This window comes from Myotis lucifugus, unplaced genomic scaffold (genome assembly GCF_000147115.1).
Source record: "Myotis lucifugus unplaced genomic scaffold, Myoluc2.0 scaffold_62, whole genome shotgun sequence".
NCBI classification, from domain to species: Eukaryota; Metazoa; Chordata; class Mammalia; order Chiroptera; family Vespertilionidae; genus Myotis; species Myotis lucifugus.
The window spans coordinates 5,529,574-5,551,793 of record NW_005871110.1 but is presented as its reverse complement, the minus strand read 5'-3'; the positions used below and the strand labels follow the sequence as shown (position 1 = coordinate 5,551,793).

General features: G+C 38.3%; 1 protein-coding gene across 1 annotated transcript in view; it reads left to right on the top strand.

Annotated features, from left to right (window-relative positions):
- Positions 1-22,220, top strand: part of CTNNA3 (catenin alpha 3) — a 1,251,491-nt gene that overhangs the window by 258,692 nt on the left and 970,579 nt on the right. The window contains exon 6 of the mRNA XM_006089723.3: positions 16,966-17,229. Coding sequence (XP_006089785.1) covers positions 16,966-17,229 — 264 coding nt within the window. The remainder of the gene's footprint in view (positions 1-16,965; positions 17,230-22,220) is intronic.

Here is a 22,220-nt window from a genome sequence, read left to right as displayed (position 1 = left end):
TGAATGTCTCTGAGTATGCATTTCTTACAAATCCAACAGTGAATAAAAATAGGAATGAAAATTCAACTTAAATTGGGGTGGTAGAAGCTAGAGAATCTTAAGGAACAGCTGAACAATTAGACCAAGGGTGATGTACTGTCATTTTCCTTGTACATTATGCTTTTAAAAGAGGTTATATTGAAGAGAACTAGGTCTTCCTAGGAGGATTTTTTTCATACTTACTGTAAAAATAGTCCTTATTAACTAATGTTTTAGAGATCTGTGTCTCATGCCTTTGAATGGCCCATGGGTTTGGATAATGATCAAGGTTTAGTGTAAACTGTAGTAACTCTAAATCATTTATGTGGCAATAATTTATCATGGATTGGAATGACCACTGCTATAAATTTATATGATATTTAGTGATATTTAACATCAAAGGTAGCCTTATGCTTCATCTGGACTATACAGACCTTTGTGATATAGCCATAAAATCGTCTTGATGGCAGTAAAGAAATGAAGGCATTCTCATTGACTCTGGTATGCAAATATGGAATGAATTTTTGAATGCTTTATTTCTGCATTAGAGGAAAACATCAACCTTCTGGGAGTTTTCTGCATTCCAGCATTTTGCATCTGTTGTATTTATGATAGAAACAAGGCAGAGGAAAAAAAAGAGTATTTAGTCATCTGCTGATTCCATTTGGTGCTAAACACATACTTTTCTCTAGAGTGCAAGAATGCTAATTTATTTTATGTACCAGGGTGGACTGTAGCCATTCCAAAAGACACAAGAATTTAAGTTGGCAAAATCTAAACAGTAAATACTCTGCACATGGACATTCCATGCTCAGTATGTAATTCTTGAGTAAGGCAAAAATCTTTGTTAATTAGAGATCTGGGTTTTAAATACAACTTACCTTATACTAGGCAGGCACAGAAGTTGCCTTTTTAACTATAGCCATTATATTTTGAATTCAGAAGTGTTCTATATGTATTCTGGTAAGCATGACATATGACCTAAGTCAAACTCATAAGTGAGTCCTAAGATGTACAGGTGAACTTGTTCTAAGATCTGTCTCTGGAATGAGAGATAAAAGGGGACAAGAAGTTTTGTGCTGTGTATTTTCTCAGATATGACTAGACACTGTTCTAGTACTTTGCCCCCATATGTGATAGGATAAGTTTTTGTATGTGTGATCAGGAAGATGTTTCAAATTATAAATTTTTAATTTGGCTTGATGTACATTCATTAGATAGATATTTATCAAGTACCTTTTATTTGTCCTCATGGAGTTTACATTCCATTGGAGAAGACATAAAGCAAACATAATACATAATTATAATATAAAGTATGTTGGTGATAAATAGTAAGGAAAAGAAAGCAGGGTTAGGGGATATGGCATATTGAAAGTGGAATTATTGGTTGAACTTTTAGATAGGATGGCTAAAGGAGCCCTCACTGATTCATTTTTGAGTAAAGACTCAAAAAAAAAAAAGTGAGCGAGTGAGCCAGTCATGGATCTAGAAGAGTGTGCCAACCAATGTGATGGCCTGAGGTAGGGACATGCCTGTTTTTAGAGAAACAGCAAGGAGGTCCCTTAGGCTGGATCACAGTGAACAAGAAAAGATCAGGGATGAGGTCAGAGAGATTTGTTGAATGGTTTGATCAAAGTGGTGACACCATAACTTGCTAGAGGTGATAAGAGCTCAAATTCTGGATAAATGAGGGTAAAAGTGATAGGATTTGCTGACAGACTAGATGTGAGATTCGAAAGAAAGAGAAGTGAAGGAGGACAGCAAAGTTTTTGGCCTGGACAACTGGTGGAATTGCTATCTATGAACTGGTGAAGACTGTGGGGGTAGTGGGTTAAGGGGCACTGTAAGGAGCTCAGCTTTCAATGCCTTATGTCTTAGATGCCTAGTAGAGGGCCATCTGACTTTCAATGACAGTAGTTTGGGCTCTCTTTTATCTGGTGCTTTTTGAAATGCTCATCTGCCTTTCTAGGAAGCATCTCTTAACCTCCTTATCCTTTTCCATCTAACTTCTTTAATAATTCTGATTTATCCACCAATTTTATTTACTTTAGCACATTATTACTTAACAATTTCCAGAGAGCAGAGGACATCAAAGTGGGTGCTTATTTTCTTTCTGTTTGTATTTTCTCGTAGCGCTTGGTTCAATGCACTGTAAGAATAACTTGTTTATACCTCAGAACACTTAAAACTTGATAGGATTGTTAACCTAAGTTGTTTCTCTTTTCCTCAATCAGGTGGATCTGATTATTGATTAATGTACTAACTTTCTGAAAAGCATGTTGAATATGGGACATCCTTAACTTCTTTCTGCTTGAGGTCTTGCTTTGTGCTGGGGGATGTATTTAGAAATTAGATATTTTCTAGACCAGCCTGAGATGCATAGCAAAAAGCCCTGAACGGCACACTTGCATATAAATGCTAACACTATCATCACCAGGTTTTTAGAAGAGGCTAAACCAGAACACTTCAAAGAATATTTCAGAGGCAATTCTAGTTAGCTTAATTGGGAACACAGTTACAGAAGAACATTTGCATTCTAGACTGAGGATATCTTCATTTTTTGTCATTGTGATTTCCTTTTCAAAAATTAGAGTTTTTACCTCATGGAAATGGACAGTATTTTATGGCAGTCACCCTCAAAATTTTCTGATGTCTTCAAAATGCTGTTATTAAATCATTTCGGTCACTCTGTACCAGCTCCTGTATAAGGCTCAGGGGATGAAAGAATTAAGATATCAGTTTGGTCCCAATAGAAACCCATAGTTTGGTGAGAGACAGATGTGTCAATGAATAGCTATAGCAAAGGGTAATGGTTTACTGTGTGCTACATCAGTGCTGTTTAAGCACTTACTGGAGCACATGATCACATCTGTGGGCAACAGAACATGAGAATCCAAGATGTCTTGAAGGATGAATAGACAATTACCAGGATGTGTGAGGGGAGACTGGAACATATTCATGCGAAGGCAAGTGTACAACCTTATGTGATTCTATGTAGCAGGAGAAAGGGGTTCCTGTGAGAGAACTGGTGGAAGTGAGATTGCAGAGTAAAGCTGGAATCAGACCATGCTGGTGTATAATAAACACTACAAGCTTTATTATGTGTGGATTAGCAGTCACTTGGAAAATTTTAAATTGGGGAGTGATATTTGAATTTTAGAGACTCCTCTGATGGTAGAGAAAAGATTGCATTAGTCATAAAGTTCTGTCTCTTGTTAAATATCTCTAATTTGTTCTCTTCCCCTGTATTCACAACCACTTCTTTAAGTTTTAGCCCTAATAATTTTTCCTCTAGACTAGTATTGGTGGTGAGAACAAGTTTATATATTGCGGAAGTATTTAATGAGTAGAATACAGTGGGGCCTTGACTTACGAGTTTAATTCGTTCTGAGACCGAGCTCGTTAAGGAGCTCGTTAACTCAAATTACTCTATCAACTCAATGAAAAAAATCAGCCGAGAGACAGCTGGTATCTCAAAAAACTCGTTAGTCGGGACACTCGTAAGTCAAGGCCCCACTGTACCAGATCTTACTAAATGATGGAGATGAGGGAATGGAAGAGTCAGGGTATTCCTCCAGGTTTTTGCTGTCAGCTGGATATTGAGGTCTGAGAACGTGGGAGGAGAAAAATATTTGGGGATGTGTGTAAGAAAGGCAACGGGTTCAATTTTGGACATGTTTGAGACCCAATGTGAATTATTCACCAGGAGCTCAGAAGAGAGTTAAATGTCTATCAATTGCAATTTGGTATTCAGTGTCCTTTAAGACGACAGGGGGAAACATTTTAATTGGCCAATAGTTTGCTCTATAGAGAAAGGTCAAGTAAGAAATGCTGGAAAAATGTTTCACATTAAATCATTTAACCTCATTAACACCCTATAAGATAGGAATTACTGTTCTAATTTTGTAGCTGAAGTAAGGTTAATTACTCTACTCAGAATCTCCTGCTATCGGAGTGTTTTTGTGTTGGGATTCTAACCCCAAAGCTCATGCTCTTTCCATTATGAGACGGACTGTCTGCCTTAGAGTTGCTCAGCATTTGCCTCACTCCTCTTTGTTTTTGGAAGGCTGCTCAGGCCCAGGGGCATGCATTATCTACCTTTCCAATCCCTCCCAAGGTCAGATACACATATGGTATGCATTTAAGGCATGGAGACTGCATTCACGAGTCTCACAGAAACATCTGTGCTAATACTTTAGAGCAGAGGTCAGAAACTCTTTCTTTTTTTTTGACCATTTTGGAATTGAAGTTTTTTAAATGGAACAGACATTCTATAGCGTACGAGGGCCTCACCACTCCCTATTAACTTACAGCTAGCATTTTCTTACTTCCTGCTTAGAACAAACACCTGCGTTTATAGCCTTAGCTTTAAAGTCAAACCTTAAAACTGGTGTTTCAAGCTTGTTGAATTAGACAAAAAATCAAATAGTTCTTTCCCTCCCTCTGGAAAGAGCAACCATTAAACTATCATTACTCAGATGCCAAATTTAGAATGTTTCCTTTATCAGAAAGAGATAGAAATAGTCCAGATGATACTCATAATTTCACTCTTTCTTCATGTACCTTGGACATCACACTTTAATTTCTGGTCTTATACTTTTGGCCTGTGGTTTTCTTATCAGTCTTGTTCTGAAACTGAATCAAGGAGTGTGTTTCTGAGTTGTATTAGGTGTGACAAGTATTCATCATGAAGACATGCCTGAAATACTTATTCTGTGTTGGGCCAACATAGAACCGGAGGCTAGTAGGAAAGTCCTTTGACAGAGTTTGGGAGCAGATGATGAAGCTACTGACAACAACACAAATAGTGGTAGATGGAAAGACTGTTAAGACAGGAGCCAACCCAAGATCCTATTTTTGGCTGAACCATTAAATGAGAAAGTGAATACAGAATGAATGTCAGAAGCACAATATCTGTGCAGCAAATGTTGACTTTCTTAAACACAACGAACCCACCACTGTTTATTAACCTTGTCTGCCTTTGGACACATGTCCTTTTCCTCTTTCAACAATTAGCAATCATATCACTTTTCACATCTCCTCATGGGATTCCTTGTGAAAGAATGACTGGAAACATATTAAACAGGATAAACCACTACATGGATCGAAGGGATTATTAATTAAGAAGTTGCATGAACATACTTTTTGCTTTCTGAGATGCACCAGAATGAGAAAGGGTGGTCTATTTCTCTGAGTCACAAAAGCTTAAAAATGAAGAAATTGTGAGGATAATGATATTTCTTTCTTTCTTTTTTTTTTTTACTAGGTGTTAAAATCCAATGTAACACACATAGGTGTTAATTAATCTACACTTGAGATGAAAAGTTTTCTGATTTATGGATATTTGAATTTTGTTAGATTGAGTGATGAAATATACACACAAATGGGAGGGAAGCATGAAGTACAGCAACTGGATCTTGCTGAAATAGCTCATTATTTTTCTCTTGTTCCATTTATTCCTTTTACTTTAGTCAGATGGTAATGACTTCAGATAGAGTATATTTTTTTTAGATATAAATTCAATGTAGATAATAGACTGATGTGATACATATTGTATTTGCTTCAGATGGGTAGAAAATGAACATAGTGCATTTTTAAATTTATATATTCATTTTCTTGACTGACATGGTAGTCTGCAGTAGAATTAAGTAATAATGTTTTCTTAGGAGGTTTCCTTGGAGTTATAAATACTCACTTTGGTGTATTTCACCTACCCAAGATATACATCAATAGCCCAGAATTCATACCTTGGAGATATCTTAATACTATTATTATATAGTTTCTTAGTTTTCTATTTGAATTTGGAGAATTCTTTTTATTTTCTTCTTTATTGAGTTTGTGCTTTTAATATGAAATGGGAAGTGGGAAATAAAGGAAGAAAAGCAGTAAAGGCCTTGCTGAGCTATTCCACTCGGGAAGGGATATCGCTGCTTAATAAAGTTTTGATTGTAAAATCTTGCAGTTTTTTTCAATCTTTATTTTTTCTCTCCAAACTTTCTTTTTATCTGTACAGTCTCCTCTTGTTTCACCATCTTCTATCCCTCAGCTCAGTGAACACTAAGTATTCCACTTGCTAATTTATGCTGGAGAAAAACATTTCAATTAGCAGGTGTTTGCACTATTTTGTTTTCCGATAGAACATGAAGCTGCCCAGTGACCAGCGAAGCAGTTAGCAGGCAGCATCTTGGCAGAGAGAAGAGTGGGGTTAGAAGCCAACCAAGGATGCAGTCCAAATAGCAGAGTATCCGTGGGGCTTTTCTGCTGTACATCTTCTTAGTCATAAGAAAACAAAACTGCTCGTTGTCAGCTGCCTTCCTCCCCCTACCAGAGTGGTTTTGTCAGCTCCAGAAACCTCGCTGAGACACCTGGAAGGGAAACTCGGTCCTTTGCATGTTGTTCTGCTTTGTTGAGCAGAGTATCTGCCGAACTGTTTCCCTCCGCAGGGATGAGCTTAGTAAGGAAGTTTTCTCTGACTCTCTGAAGTGAGGGTTTGTTCAAGGGCGCAGGGAATCACTTTCTGTGAAAATCCTTTAGCTCTGCCTTTGCCGATGGCCAGGCTGGGGGAAGCTTTCTTTTCTTACTTTTATTTTACAAACATTTGGATGTTTTCCTTTCCCCTTTTAAATAAAAGCCCTTAAAGTGGGTAGAAGATATTTGCAGATGGACTGTTTATCCAATGTTCTCATCCTTCCTTTAATATCATGGGGAATATGGCACCAGGGCAGGTCCACAGCCCATTTATACCAGTGTTCTTTACGAGAAGTCATGAACTGTGAATATTTGCTTGGCTTTACTAACATTTTTGTTTGTTTCATTTTATGTAAACTTTTTTATTGAAGTAGAAGATATGGCCAGAAACATGCACAGCTTTGTAAGCACACAATGATTTTTTTCCAAGCTTAACATACACCCATGTAACTAACCAGCACCCAGAGCAAGAAACAGACAATTACCAGAATCCAAAATACCTCATATGCCCCTTTCTGGTTCCTAATCACCCCTCAAGAGTAACCTCATTTATGATTTTTAAAGCCATAGATTAGTTTTGCTTGAGTCAGACTTTATACAGATGGAATCAAACCATACATACTCTCTTGTGTCCACCCGGTGTTTTCCATTTCATAGTTCATGTGGTTGCATGGAGCTGCATTTGTTCACTCTCATTACTTTGGGTTGTTTCCAATTTGGAGTTATTACAAAGAATGCTTCTATGAACATTTTTGCGTATGTCTGTTAATGAACATATGGGCACATTTCCACTCATGTGGATCCTCTCCTAGGAGTGGAAGAGCGGGCTTGTGTGGTATATAAAAGTTCAGTTTCAATAGATACTGTTAGTTTTCCAAAATAGTTGTTTTAATGGCTTCACTAACACTTAATGTAAAGAGAGGTGTAGTCTAATTTTACTCTTTAGCTTTCCTGGCATTGTCAGGCACTACTTGGCCCAAAGTCCCTAGGTTACATATGTTTTCCACAAATTTCATTTCCTAGATTAATCATATCCACATATTTTACTTATTCTGAGCCTAAATACCCCCTCTTATTCATTTGTCTAATTGTTTCTTTAAAGAAAACAAATTAAGCTTTTAATATGAGCCATATAATGCCAGATAATGGGATTAACATAAGTAAGCTATAGTGATTGCATTTATGGGAATTATAATGAAGTGAGGGAGACAGCAGTAGGAACAAATATATTTTCCATTTATTCCACTCAAATCTAAAATGCTACTTTCTCAATCTGCTGTTTCTAGATTTAGTAAAAAAAGCTCATTAACAACTTGTCAAATTTATTCCTGATTTAAAAATTTTTTTTTATTATAGTGTGTCCTCCAATATAAATTTCCCTTTCTCAAGGTGAACAGATCCCATATTTTTAACTCCTTGATATAGAAATCATTCTGTCTTTCCAAATTGGTTTAAAAAGCATACCTTTAATTCTCTTTTCTTAAAGTATGTTGGCCATAAATATTCACAGTAATTCAAGTCCTAAGCTTTAGGGTTTGCATGTGCTTTTTTTGCTTGTTTGTTGGTTTTTTGAGAGTTTAGTATTTTTTATATTCTTCGTGGTGATTTACAATGTAAATTTGGCCTTTGGGGCTAGAAAATTATCAGGCTCATATCTTCAATAAATAATTTGTGCTGATTTCTAAATTCTTTTTACTGTAACATTCATCCAGGGTGAAGGCCCTGTAGCTTTTGCACTATGGGTTGGTGATTCACAAATCTCTACTTATAGCTCTGACTCTCTCAGTTCTAGATCCATGTATAGAGTATTTTCCTTTGAATAGTATGCTGGCATTTTACATTTGGCAGATGACAAAATGTATTTCACCTTTCTCTTCCAAACACATTATTTATTATGTATTCCCCATCTTGATGAATGCACCACTATGTACACAATTGCTGAAACAATTTTCTAGATGCTTCTAAATACTCTCTCTTTAAATCTAAATGTCAGTTTTACTATTTTCATCTCCAAAATATTCCTGGATTCATTCTACTGCAATCTGGCCATTGTGTTCAGCATTCAAGCACCCATTGTTGTGTGGATTATTCCCTGATCTCCATGACTGCAATTTCATTCTCTTTATTTTTTACATTAAATATATTGAGGTGACATTGGTCAACATGATCATACAGCTTTCAGTGTGGGTTTCTATGTTACAAGATCTGGATATTGCACCGTGTGCCTATCACCCAAAGTGAAATCTTACATCACCATAGCGTAGGACCTCCTTTTCCAACCCCCTTCCCTCTGGCAACCACCACACTGCTGTTTTATACACACATATGAGAAAAATCATATGGTTCTTGTCCTTTTCCAGCTGACTTATTTAGCTTAGCGTAATATTCTCAAGGTCCATCCATGTTGTTGCAAGTGGTAGTATTTCATCCTTCCTTATGGCTGAATAGCATTTCATGTGTATATGTACCACATCTTCATTGAGTAGATGAAAGAGCATGAAATTTATCCAGTACTTGGATAAATTTCATGCTCTTTCATCTACTCAAAGGTCAGTGCTACAGTAACCTTTGAAAATACACATCTGAGCTTATTGCTCTCACAGTTCTTTAGCAGGACACATAAGGAATGTCCTGCTTACCTTTCTAGCTGGATTCATCTCCATTATTACTTAGGTCTCCTGTACAGGAATACCTTGTTTGATTGTGAGTCACGCTTGTGCTTCACAGCTATGGTATTTTTTACAAACTGAAGGTTTGTGGCAACCCTGCTTTAAGCAAGTCTATCAGCACCATTTTTCAAAAGCATTTGCTCACTTTGTGTCTCTGTCACTTTATTTTAATGTTAATTTTTGAAAGTATTACATAGGTCCTCCTTTTCCCCCCATTAACATCTTCCAGCCCTCCCCCCCCCCCACCCTACCCAGGCTCTCACCACCCTGTTGTCTGTGTCCACTGGTTATGCATATATGCACACAAGTTCATTAGTTGATCTCTTTCCACCCATCCTCCCCTGCCTTCCTCCTGAGTTTCGACAGTCTGTTCATGCGTCTATGATTCTGGGTCTATTTTTGATCATCAGTTTATTTGGTTCATTAGATTCCACATATGAGTAAGATCGTGTGATACTTATTTTTCTCTGACTGGCTTATTTTACTCAGCATAATACTGTCCAGGATCATCCATTCTCTGCCACTTTTTAATAATTCTCACAATATTTCAGACGTTTTCATCATTATTATATTTCTTATAGAGATTTGTGGTCAGTTATCTTTGATGTTACTATTGTAATTGTTTGGGGACATCACAAATATCACCCATACAAGTTGATGAACTTAATAAATGTTGTGCTTCACCTATGGGCTGTCCCAGTCTTGCTTCCTCTCCTCGGGCCTCCCTATTCCCTGCAACACAACAATAGTGAAATTAGGTCAATTAATAACTCTATAGTGGTTTCTAAATGTTCAAGTGACAGAAAGAGTTACACATCTCTCACTTTAAATCAAAAGCTAGAAATGATTAGATTCAGTGAGGAAGGCATGTTGAAAGCTGAGATGATACCAAAAACTAGGCCTCTTGCGCCAAACAGCCAAGATGTTAATGTAAAGGAGGAGTTCTTGAAGGAAATTTAAGGTGCTACTCCAGTGAGCACACCAATGATAAGAATGTGAAACAGCCTTATTGTTGACATAGAGAAAGTTTTTGTGGTCTGGATAAAAGATCAAACCAGCCACAACCTTCCCTTAAGCCAAAGCCTAATCCAGAGCAAGGCCCTAACTCTTTTCAGTTCTGTAAAGGATGAGAGAAGTAAAGAAGCTGCAGAAGGAAAGTTTGAAGCTAGTAGAGGTGGGTTCATGAAGTGTAAGTAAAGAAGCTGTTGCCAATAACAAGGTGAAGCAGCAAGTGCTGATGTAGAAACTGCAGCAAGTTGTCCAGAAAATCTAGGTAAGGTAATTAATGAAGGTGGCTACACTAACAACAAATTATCAATATACATAAAACAGCCTTATATTGGACTTGCATAGCTATAGAGTAGAAGGTAATGCTTCAAAGCCTCAAAGGAGAGGCTGACTGTCTTGTGAGGGCCTAATGCAGCTGGTGACTTTAAGTTGAAGCCTATGGTCATTTGCTATTCCCAAACCCTAGGGCCTGAAGAAATATGCTAAATCTGCTCTACCTGTGTTTTATAAATGGAACAAAAATTCCTGGATAACAGCACATGTTTACCATATGGTTTCCTGAATATTTTATGCTCATTGTTGAGATCTGCTTAGGGGAAAAGATTCAAAATATTATTGCTCAGTGATAACACACCTGGTCACCCAAGAGTTCTGATGGAGATGTACGAGATTTAATGTTGTTTTCATGCCTGCTAACACAACATTCATTCTACAGCCCATGGATCAAGGAGTAATTTTTACTTTCACGTCTTATTATTTAAGACATACATTTTGGAAGGCTGTAACTGCCATAGACAGTGCTTCCTCTGATGGATCTGAGTAAAGTAAATTGAAAAATTTCTGGAAAGGAGGATTCACCATTCTAGATGCCATTAGGAATATTTGTTATTAATGGGAAGAGGTTAAAATATCAAGAGCTTGATTTGGAAGAAGTTGATTCCAAACCTCCTGGATAACTTTGAGGGGTTCAAGACTTCAGTTGATGAAGTAACTGTAGTTACTGCAGTGGTGGACATAGCAAGAGAACCAGAATGAAAAGTGGAGCCTGAAGATGTGACTGAACTGCTGAAATCTTGCCGGGAGCCGGTCCATCCTTGCTGCTTGACACAGTCGCTGCAGGAAAGAAACATCTGCACAGCATATGTTTCAAGGGACCTGGCATATATAGCATATTGTTCTTAATATGTTTGCTCTCTTTAGCGCCATGTGTTTTAACCAAGGTCACCTCTCCGAGAAAGGTTGTTTCCCCAGGTGGGGATCTTTCCCTGAGGTTAGGGAGGAGATACAACCCCTTAATTAAGTGCCAGGCTGGTAGTTAAGCTACATAATCTTTACTCCCTGGAATGGAGATAAGAAACGCCCTAACCTTTGTAATAGAAATTGACAGGATTAAAATCAGCTGGTATAAATATGGATGTAACAAGACAATAAACATCAGATCCGCATCAGATCCTGATCAGTTCCTAACCAGAACTCCGACCAGAACTTTGGCTGGAGATCCTGGCTAGAGGTCCTGACTAGGCTGCTGATCAACTGAAGGCTGTCTTCGTGTCATTCCTTCTTCGCCGACTCCGTCCACACCTTTGGGGACCCCTGGACCCGCTGGGATTGGACCTCAGCAAAATCTCATGATAGAACTTTAATGGATGAGGAGTTAGTTACTTCTTATGGATGAGTAAATAAAGTGATTTCTTGAGATGGAATCTACTTCTGGTGAAGATGTTGTAAAGATGACAAAGAATTTAGAATATTACATGAACTTAATTGATGAAGTTGTACAGACTTTGAGAAGATTAACTCCAATTTTGAGAGAAGTTTTATTTACTGTGGGTAAAATGCTATCAAACAGTATCACATGAAATCTTTCATGAAAGGAAGTATCACTTGATGCAGCAACTTCATTGTTATCTTATTTTAAGAAATTTCCAGGGTACCCCAACTTTAGCAACCACCACCCTGATAAGTCAGCAGCCATCAACACTAAGGTAAAACCCTCCACCAGCAAAAAGATTATCACTCAATGAAGGCTCAGATGATGGTTAGTATTTTTTAGCAATAAAGTGTTGTTTTTTTTTAATTAAGGCATGTACATTGTTTTATTAGACACTAGAGGCCTGGTGCACGAATTTGTGCACAGGTGGGGTCCCTCGGCCTGGCTGGCAATCGGGGCCAGCTGGCCGGGAGAAGGGACTGCTGGAGGTTGGCTGTGGGAGCGCACTGACCACCAATGGGCAGCTCCTGCATTGAGCGTCTGCCCCCTGTTGGTCAGTGCACATCATAGCTACTGGCCAGTCGTCAGGTCGTCCGGTCTTAGCAGTCGCTTAGGCTTTTATATATATAGAAAATACGATTGCATACTTAATAAACAAAACTTTTATGTGCTCTGGGAAACCAGAAAATTCCTGTGACTCATTGTATTGTGATACTCACTTTATCGCTTCATCTTGGAACCCAACTGCAGTATCTCCAAGGTATGCCTGTACTTGCTGTGGTGCCACCTGCTGTGGTCTGCATGCTCTTTGCTCTCATGCCTCAGGTCTTCACACATGCTGTTTTATTTGCTTGTTTTTTTGTTCTGCTTTCTTTACAGGAAAAACTCCTACTTATAGTTTAAGATTCACCTCCTCTGATACATTTTCTTTAATTTCCTCAAGCTGAGGGACTTTCATCTATTTTAACTCCCATATAAATTTGTTTCCCCTTCTGATCTATAAGCTCTTTATCTTTGCATTTCTAACATCTAGTGAACTGCCTGATGTGCAGAGCCAAACAATATTTGTTGAATGAACAGTTGAATTAATTAATTGATCGCTTAGAGCCCTCCATTTTTTTTTAAATTGAAAATCCCTAAATATATTTTGTTCTCTTGCCAGAGTTAAAACTCATATGTTAATTTTCTATCCACTTGCACAGACTTGTGAGTTCTTCTTCTTTCTTTTTAAATCCCATCTGTGTATTTCTTCATCAGCTAGGAGCCTTTCATGTCCCCTTCACTTAGACATCTCATGTGAGATTTTACTTCCTGGAAAAAAGTTATTAAATAAGTATAAATCCCGAGGAGCTGAATTCTTTATACTTCTCCGCCCAAAGAAATCCCTAAGTAACCCTACCATTTAATTCCCATTTTGACCTAGTTGAAGATTTTAGCATACTTAGACATATGAAGCTTTGAACCATGGTATTATCAGTTAAAATTAATAAAACAAACATCACCACAACCTTTTATTTAGAAGGCAGGCATTTATTAATTCCCCTTTTGTTTATGTGCCTACTTATTACATTAAATTTATTCTTTGGGATGTGCCTTAGGAGAAATGATCTTGCCTTCTGTATTTTCCTTACCTTCAACTCTATAACCTGCCTTTCTTTCCCCCACCAGCTGCCATAGTACATCATTTTTGTTATGTTCATTAAAACTGTCCTTATCACAGTTTACTGTTTTGGATATCAGTACTCATTAAAGATCCTATAATTGCCTTGGGCAGAGATAATTAAGCTTAGGATCAAAAGCCAAAAATATATTTGGTTTTTAAATTCCAAAGTCCTTGCAGCATTAAAGTCACCATAATTTACTGTTAGATATACATAGCCACCATCAGAGTAAAAGGAATAATATTTTTAACTTTTGCTTTCTTTGTAATAATATATGTTCACAGACCTTCTTCTTTCAGAAACTACCTAAATGTTGACCATGCCATTCTAGATAAAGAAGTATATGTTATGTGTATGTCACTTTAGAGGGAATTATGTAATACATTTTGATTATACTGTAATATGCAGAGACTTTTCTTCAGCTCTTTCTGAATATTTATACTTTTTATTGTTATTCTTCTGAGGAGTTGTTCGTCCTTTCAAAACTGTAATTTACTTGTCCTTTCAAAACATTAAATATTTGTCTAAGTTTCACTGAGCTAAATGTAGGTGGTGATATAAAAATCTGGAAAATATGAAAATCCCTAAGACCATCACAGGACAAAGACAGTATTCCTTAATAAATTTAAGGAATAAAATAATTCTGTACTCTCTCTATGTCTACTTTTTTCCAAGTATATTTGTTTTCTTTTCTTTTTATTTTAATCCTCACCTGAGGATATTTTTCCATTGATTTTTAGAGAGAGTGGAAGAGAGAGGGAAAGGCAGAGAGAAATATCCATGTGAGAGAATCACACTGATTGGTCGCCTCCTGCATGCACCCTGACTAGGGCCCAGGCTGGGGCGGAGTCTGCAACTGAGGTACATGCCCTTGACTGGAATTGAACCCGGGACCCTTTGGTCCACAGGCCGTTGCTCTATCCACTGAGCCAAACTGGCAAGGGCTACATTTGTTTTCTGATATGCTACTTACTCCGTCTTCCGTTGGCAAAATATCATTTCCCCCATTTTTATAGATGGAAAAGCAGACATTGAAAGAATAGAGGAATTACCCAGCTCATGGTGCTAATGACAGAGATAAAACTAGAACTCAGACCAGAACTATAAGGGGAAATCATAGCGAGCCAAGAAAACCACAAAGTGTCTTTTCTTGGGTAATTAGTATGAACAGTGGGTTGACAGCTACTTCTTACTGTCCTCCCCACATCTTGTAAATCAGTTGATATCTCCCAAAGCCTGCATAAAGTAGCAGACAGCCTTTACTTTCAGAAAAGAAGGAACCAAAAATACAGCAGCACAGCCATTTATTAACTACAGGCAACATTATTCCTTGGCAACAGAGTCTTGTGGGAAAAAAACATGTGAGTTGAAAGACTTAGGTTTAGAGCTTAGTTCTTTTACCAGCCTCTGAGTCTTCTTACACTAAATACCTATTTAGTTAAAGTGGTGCTTAATAACCCCAGCCTTACTGCTTTAAAGGTGTTGTGATGACTGATAAGATCTAGAAGCACTTTATAAACTGTCATTATACAAAGACGAGTCCTCGTCCTTGTATAGCAAATAAGGGAGTTCCTTCCTGTGCAGGAAAGATATAGCATAGTTATTGGGATCATGGTTTAGCTGTCACACTGACTTCGGTTACGATATAAGAAATGCCACCATCTAACTCTGTCACTGGCTTAGGAACTTAGACTCTCTCAACCCCCGTTTTCTCGTTTTTAAAATGGGGAAAATATTTATCATGAGTTTTTAATGCATAAGCTATAGTTAAGGTCCCTTGAGTTAGTTTTCTTTAAAATAAGCTTTCTATTTATATTAATATTTTTAGATTTTCAGAAAAGTTGCAGATGTGGTAAAGGGAGTTCCCATCTACGCTTCCCCTGGTTCCCTGCCTTGTTAATATCTTTGATTTGCCACAAGGAACAAACTAACACTGACGGATTACTATGAACTTAACTCAGGTTTGTGTGGGCTTCGCCAGTGTATCCATGAATAGCTTATTTCTTTTCCAGGATCCAATCCAGGGTCCCACATGGCGTTTGCTTGTCATGTCTCCCCAGCCTCCTCTGGTCTGTGAGAGTTTATTACTTAGTGCCCTGTTTTGGTGTGACCGTCATGGTCTTGAGGAACACTGCCCGGGTCTCATGCAGGATGTTCTCCAATCTGGTGTTCTTTATTGTGTTTCTTATGATTAGACTGGGATTGTGGGCTTTTAAAGTGAATACTAGAGAGAAGTCACAGTGTGTCAAGGGGTGCATGATATCCCTGTGGCATCACTAATGAGGTTAACCTTTGTCACTTAATTAAGGTTGTGCTTGTCAGGGATTTTTGCCGTATCTTGAGTTAGTTTGGGCCAGCTATCACTTTTATAGGACTTCTCGCCCCTCTCTTCCCACTGCTTGGGATGCTTTTCATTTATGTTCGCTGCAACTGTCATCATAATGGAAATATTTTCTGTGACCACCAAGCTAAAGCAGCTTTCTCTTTTCAAATCAGTCTCTGTGATGCATTACTTTTGTCTCTTCTTGATAGCATGCATCATTTCCTGAAATAGACTTGTGCATTGTTTACCTACTTCATTGTGTGTCTATAGCAGCCGTGGGCAAACTACGGCCCGAGGGCCGGATCCGGCCCGTTTGAAATGAATAAAACTAAAAAAAAAAAAAAAAGACCGTACCCTTTTATGTAATGAAGTTTACTTTGAATTTATATTAGTTCACACAAACACTCCATCCATGCTTTTGTTCCGGCCCTCCGGTCCAGTTTAAGAACCCATTGTGGCCCTCGAGTCAAAAAGTTTGCCCACCCCTGGTCTATAGGATCCCTCCCCTCAAAGAAGAACATAAGCTTCAGGAGAACAGGGGCCTTGTAGGATTGCTCACATCTGTATGCTTCGTATCTAGCACAAGGGCCAGCATATGCTAAATGTTCAATAACTATTTGTTGACTAAATGTCTAAGAAAGGTTGATTTATTAGTAAGAAAAGGGTCTAAAAGAGCAGAATGGTCGGAGGTTCCACTTAGCATCTTGACTGAATTGGTTTAGTTTTCATGAAAAGGTTAAATGCAATCATCACCGTCTACGGAAATAGGTAATCAGTATCCTTATAATTCATGCCCTCTTATAATACACTTAAGAATGTGAGCGCCAGAGTATTTTTCTGACTTGTAAGGATATGACTGATCTGCTCGGTGTTACACATCTGCATCACTGTGACCTTTATTTGCTAATGGGCCCAGCTTTCCTACTACAGAATTTTTGACTCTGAAGGAGGGTAAAAATAATTGATGGCCTGGATTTTAACTTATAGATGACTTCTTAGTGTCTATGATCTTTTTCATGTATATTGACAGAAGAGTAGAGCTTCTTTGTATAACTCTTTCTCCCATAGCTCATTATATGGTGCCTCTCTTTTCATTTTCATCCTCAGGACTTAAAGTCTCCAAATCAGAGGGATGAAATAGCCGGCGCCCGGGCCTCATTGAAGGAGAACTCCCCGCTCTTGCATTCAATTTGTTCAGCTTGTTTGGAACATTCTGATGTTGCTTCCCTCAAAGCCAGCAAGGACACAGTTTGCGAAGAAATTCAGAATGCGCTCAACGTAATATCGAATGCTTCACAAGGCATCCAGAATGTGCTGGCCCCTCTGGAACCTCAGGCAGCAACCCTGGGAAGTGCCCTTGATGAGCTTGAGGTAAGTCAAGAGAAAGGTGAAGTGTGATTAGATGTCCCAGTATGAAAATAAACAGAAGCGGGTTTTTAAATCCAGGTACTGGAGGTTAGAGCATGAGTAAATAAAGACCTAGTAACCCAATCAGACTCGACCATCCTCTTGTACGTTCCAGTGAATTGATTAGCAGGAAAATATTCCATCAGTAGACCTCTGAGTCCTTTGCATCTCTGCCAAGGAAGTCGTGAATTTAAATTGGGGATTGTTAATTAGATTGTAATGATGATTTTATTTTCTATAAACCTACTTAGGAAATGTAGGATTTATCCATTTCACAAATACTTATTATTACTAGTGTACTTTGTGCTTGGGATGTAATAGATGACAATCCACATTCTAAAAGGGGAAAAAGGCAAAAAAACAATAAACATAGAGAAGTCAATTGCATAGAATATTACATTGAGAAAGTGAGATATTATCAAAGGCTTGAAGGAAGTGAGGGAATCAGCAGGTGGAGAACCAGAACCGAGGCCTGAAGGCATGCCCAGTGTTTAGTTGACAGAAGTGGGGGATTGGTGCGGAGAGGGAGGCCATGGGTAGATGCTGAGATCAGAGACCTAGTGGGATTAGGTCATAAAGGGCTGGAAAGGCTTTTATTGATTACGGCTTTTACATCAGATTAAATGCGATTCATTGTAAGGTTTCAAGCAAAAGAGTGACAGGCGGAGACTACACTGACTGTGTGTCAGACCAAAGGGGAACGAAGGGAGAAGCTGAAAAGTAGCTTCCAGACAGCTACGTGCTCCAGTCTCCCCCAGGCAGGAGGTTCCAGGCTTGCATTTTACATCACCACTTGATTCCACCTCAACTTCTAGTTTGGACCAGGGTGGTATCTGTAAATGCTGTGAGGAGAGCCAACTAGATTTGACAGAATGGATGTGACCTCTGGGAGGAAGGGAGGAGTTTTGGCTGAGTCTCCGGAAGCACCCGCCAGATGGAGCTTGGGGTACAAGGTGTTATTAGGACGTAATATGTGCAAAGGGAAGAGAAGAAGAGCCAGACTAAGCAGAGGAAGAAGTCTACGCCCACAAAGCCTGGACCAGTCAGAGGGAGTTCTGGAGAGAAGGTTGCTCTTGAGTGTTCCGTGTCAGGCAGAAAAGCCAGGCCTTTTGCCTCTTTCAGTTACTGGAAGCCGTCAAACACTGAAGGAAGTGATAGCTGGGGGCCCGTCTGCTGTCCTCACTCCCCACAGCTGGGCAAGTCCTGCCTGGCAGGGGACTGGGCAGTACACCTCTGTGTCTGCCACAGATCATTACAAGGTGTTGTTTTGTTTTGTTTTGGCGACTGGATGGATGAATTTTCATCAGTTATGATGGGAACTGATGATAGGTGAAGCCAGTTTTGAGAAGAAGCTCAGAAACTCAAACTCTATTTTCAACATTCAAGTATGATGTCAAGGACCATTAGCTACCCAAGTGAGACAGGTAGCTGCTCAGTGGGGGCAGCATTGTGTAGCACTTGGTGATGAATGCCTGGTTCCCCTCTCAGCTGTGGTTCTTCCCACCCATGTGACCGTAGGAAAGCTATTTCCTTGGACTTAGTTTCCTCTCCAATAAAGGGGGATAAATCATAGTATCGTTACAATCAGTGAGAATAATACATGTAAACATGCTTCGAGCAGTGCCTGGGACTTCATTAGTGCCCAGTAAATCTTAGCTCTCATTATCGTTAGTGGAGATGACTATTTGGAGGCAGATTCTTCTATAATTAAGAAATTAATCCAATTAAAATTACTAAGTTTTATTGATACACTAAACTAAACACATATAATTCCTATGTTCTTAATTTTATTACTTTCATGGTAAACATATTTTTTAAATTTAGAATAACCTTTTTGTATGCTTGTCCATTAGTTACATGTTTTTAAACAGGTCACTTAATTTCTAATCCAGCATTATTCAATTTCTAATTAGTGACATCATTGTGAAAATTTATTAAATTCCCAATTATTAGCATCTATGTGAAAATTTTAGGAACTCTTGTCTAAATAGGGTAGACTCTTTAATAATACCCCATCATCTTTTTGTTTGCCCTGTGTAATGAGCACTCAGTAAACTTGTCCTTTAGATGCGTACCTTGACTTCATAATAAAATTGAAAACTCCTTGTGGACAAGACTGTTTCTTTACTAATTTTATACCAGTGGTACTAGTTGAATGTTAGGTCCCCCATAAATAAAAATGTAACTTTTCTTATAACTTTTCAGTTTATTATGCAGAGAGGAAGATTAGATAGGTAGATAGGTAGGTAGGTAGGCAGGTAGGAAGGTAGGTAGGTAGATAGATAGATAGATAGATAGATAGATGATAGATGAGATAGTTGGTTGCAGCTTTAATGGGACCGGGCATAGGAGTGGTGATGGATGGAGTCTTCCTTTTAATTATTTAATTATTAGAGTCCCTAGAAGATAAGCATTTTTATTTATTTTTTACAGAAAATAAAACTGAGACTTGCATAAGTTATGTCACTTGCTTAAGTCAGAAGGCTGGTGAGTGATCATAGCTGGGATGTGAATCTCATCTCTCTGATTCCAGAAGATAGTTCTATCTTCTGTGCTATATTCAATTCTCATTGATAGAACTTAAGGGGCTTAATAAAAATTCAACACAATTTATGCTAAGATTCTTAGTTTCTATAAACTATCAGTTAAATTATAAATGTAACCAAGTATAAAAGATAGAATAACTTGTTAGTGAAAAGGACTTTGTACCTGGGTCATTTAAGTAGAAGTATTTATATTTGAGAAGGGGCTAATACAGTGAGGTGAAATTTCCTAGGCTGGACATACAGGCTTGTTTATCATTTCTCACAGTGCTACACAGAATTGTGTCAGGGGATGCTTGCATAAGTGGTCCAGTTTATTATGGAGAGAGAGAGAGAGAGAGAGAGAGAGAGAGAGAGAGAGAGAGAGAGAGAGATGAGATAGTTGGTTGCAGCTTTAATGGGACCGGGCATAGGAGTGGTGATGGATGGAGTCTTCCTTTTCTCAAGCCTGTGGCTGATTCAGTTCTCAGGACAAGGCAGGAGGGAGTCCCACAGATATTTCCCTGAAATTCTAATACTGTCTCAACAACCTTTGAAATGAATTCAGTTTCAGTCAAAGCTAGGCATGCCCAAGCTAGTGCAAATGCTTGAATTTTGTACATATTTTTGTACCCAAGTTACAAATAGCTGCCGAGGCTGTCTGAACTAGGTAAAGCAGAATTTATTGAGCATTTAGCCTTTTAAAATGATTTTGTAAGTTAAATGGTTGCTCTTCTCTTTATTTACAGGAAGCGGTATTGGCAAAAGATCCAAAGTAACCTTTGCTCTATCTTGCTTCTGCAAATAGAATACCTTGAAATAAATTGATGTAGTAAATACGCTGTTGGGAGGAAGTGTCATTACATGTTTATGGTGTGGAAATGTATCAGAGCGCTTACTCAACAAATACCACGCCACAGCTCCATTTGCTCTTTCATTCTGGCCCACACCTGGTTGTGGGTATGAAGCCTGAGATTTATTGGTGGAGAAAATAGAAGTTGAATTAGAATACTTGGCAGGTTAAAGTGATTGATTTATTGGAAAGGCTAATATGAATTACAAGGTGTTCCTTCTGCATTTGTGACCGAGTGAGGGTTGAAAAGTGTTAAATTATAGATTAACAGAATTTCCAAAATGTTTTTAAGCGAGAAACTTTGCCAGTGTAATTGCTTTGAAACTCCAAATCTATCAAGATATGCTTTCTCCTATGGGGAAAAAGCAGCTGTTGTAATCATGGTCCACAGAGTTATCCAGATCATCTTGTGAAACTGGATAATGACAAAGGAGTTTTGTAGTGTTTTCTCATTTCCAAAGAGCTGTCATATTTATTTTCTTATGTTTCTTTTTTATATATTCATTTATGTGTCATCATTCCTATATTTCTTTCTTTTTTTTAATCTTCACCCCAGGATATTTTTTCATTGATTTTTAGAGAGAGTGGGAGAGGGAGAGACAGAGAGAGAAACATTGATATGAGAGAGACATAAGGCTTGGTTGCCTCCTGCATGCACCTTGACCAGGGTTGGGGCCAGGGAGGAGCCTGCAACCAAGGTATGTGCCCTTGACCAGAATCAAACCTTGGACCCTTCAGTTCGCAGTCCGATGCTCTATCCACTGAGCCAAACCAACTAGGTCCCTATATTTCTTTATTTACTATTGTATCTCCAACACCTAGAATAATGCTCTACACATAGTAAGTGCTCTGTGAATATTGCTGAGTAAATGAAGGAAGGAAAGAATAGATACAGGAATGCTGCACGTCATTTTGTGATATTGGATCGAAGTGCATTTTCCCCTTACCTCTGTTTTTTTCCTCCTTTCTCCAACTGGCAGTGCGTATACTTGTGGTGGGTGGCTCTACTTTACCTAACTTTTAACTGGGACCTGAATTTATAGTGAGGTAAGCCACCAAAAACCTATCTAAGTGATATGCTGCTCAGATTCTTCTTTTTTTGTGTGATAAGGGAGCCCAAAGAGAGAACAATTCTCTTCTCTCAGTTGCTATCTAGCCTGAGTTTAGATGCCCTGCAATTGCCAAGATATGCTGTCCTTTACTAAGAGTAATAATTTGCAGAGTACAGTCCTTATATTTTTATGTTTTCACCTGAAGGAGAAATGGGACCTGTACTAAACAGATTAGCATTTAGGACTAGAGAAGTATAGGCATCCCTGATGTCAAGGAGCACTTTAACATGCTTTTCAAAAAATGGTTTGGTTTCTAGAAATATAGTAAAATAATATAACTAAAAATAATGGATCAAATATTTTTAAATACATGGACAATCCAACAGGTGAATTAGGAAAACTTGAGGTCAGCCAGATAAGAAGAGAGCTGAAATCCAGGCTAGCAAGCCAGCACCAGCATTGTGCTGGGAGGTGTGGGGAATTTCTTTTTCATTAAGGCCTGTGGCTTGGACTTGAAAGACCATGAAC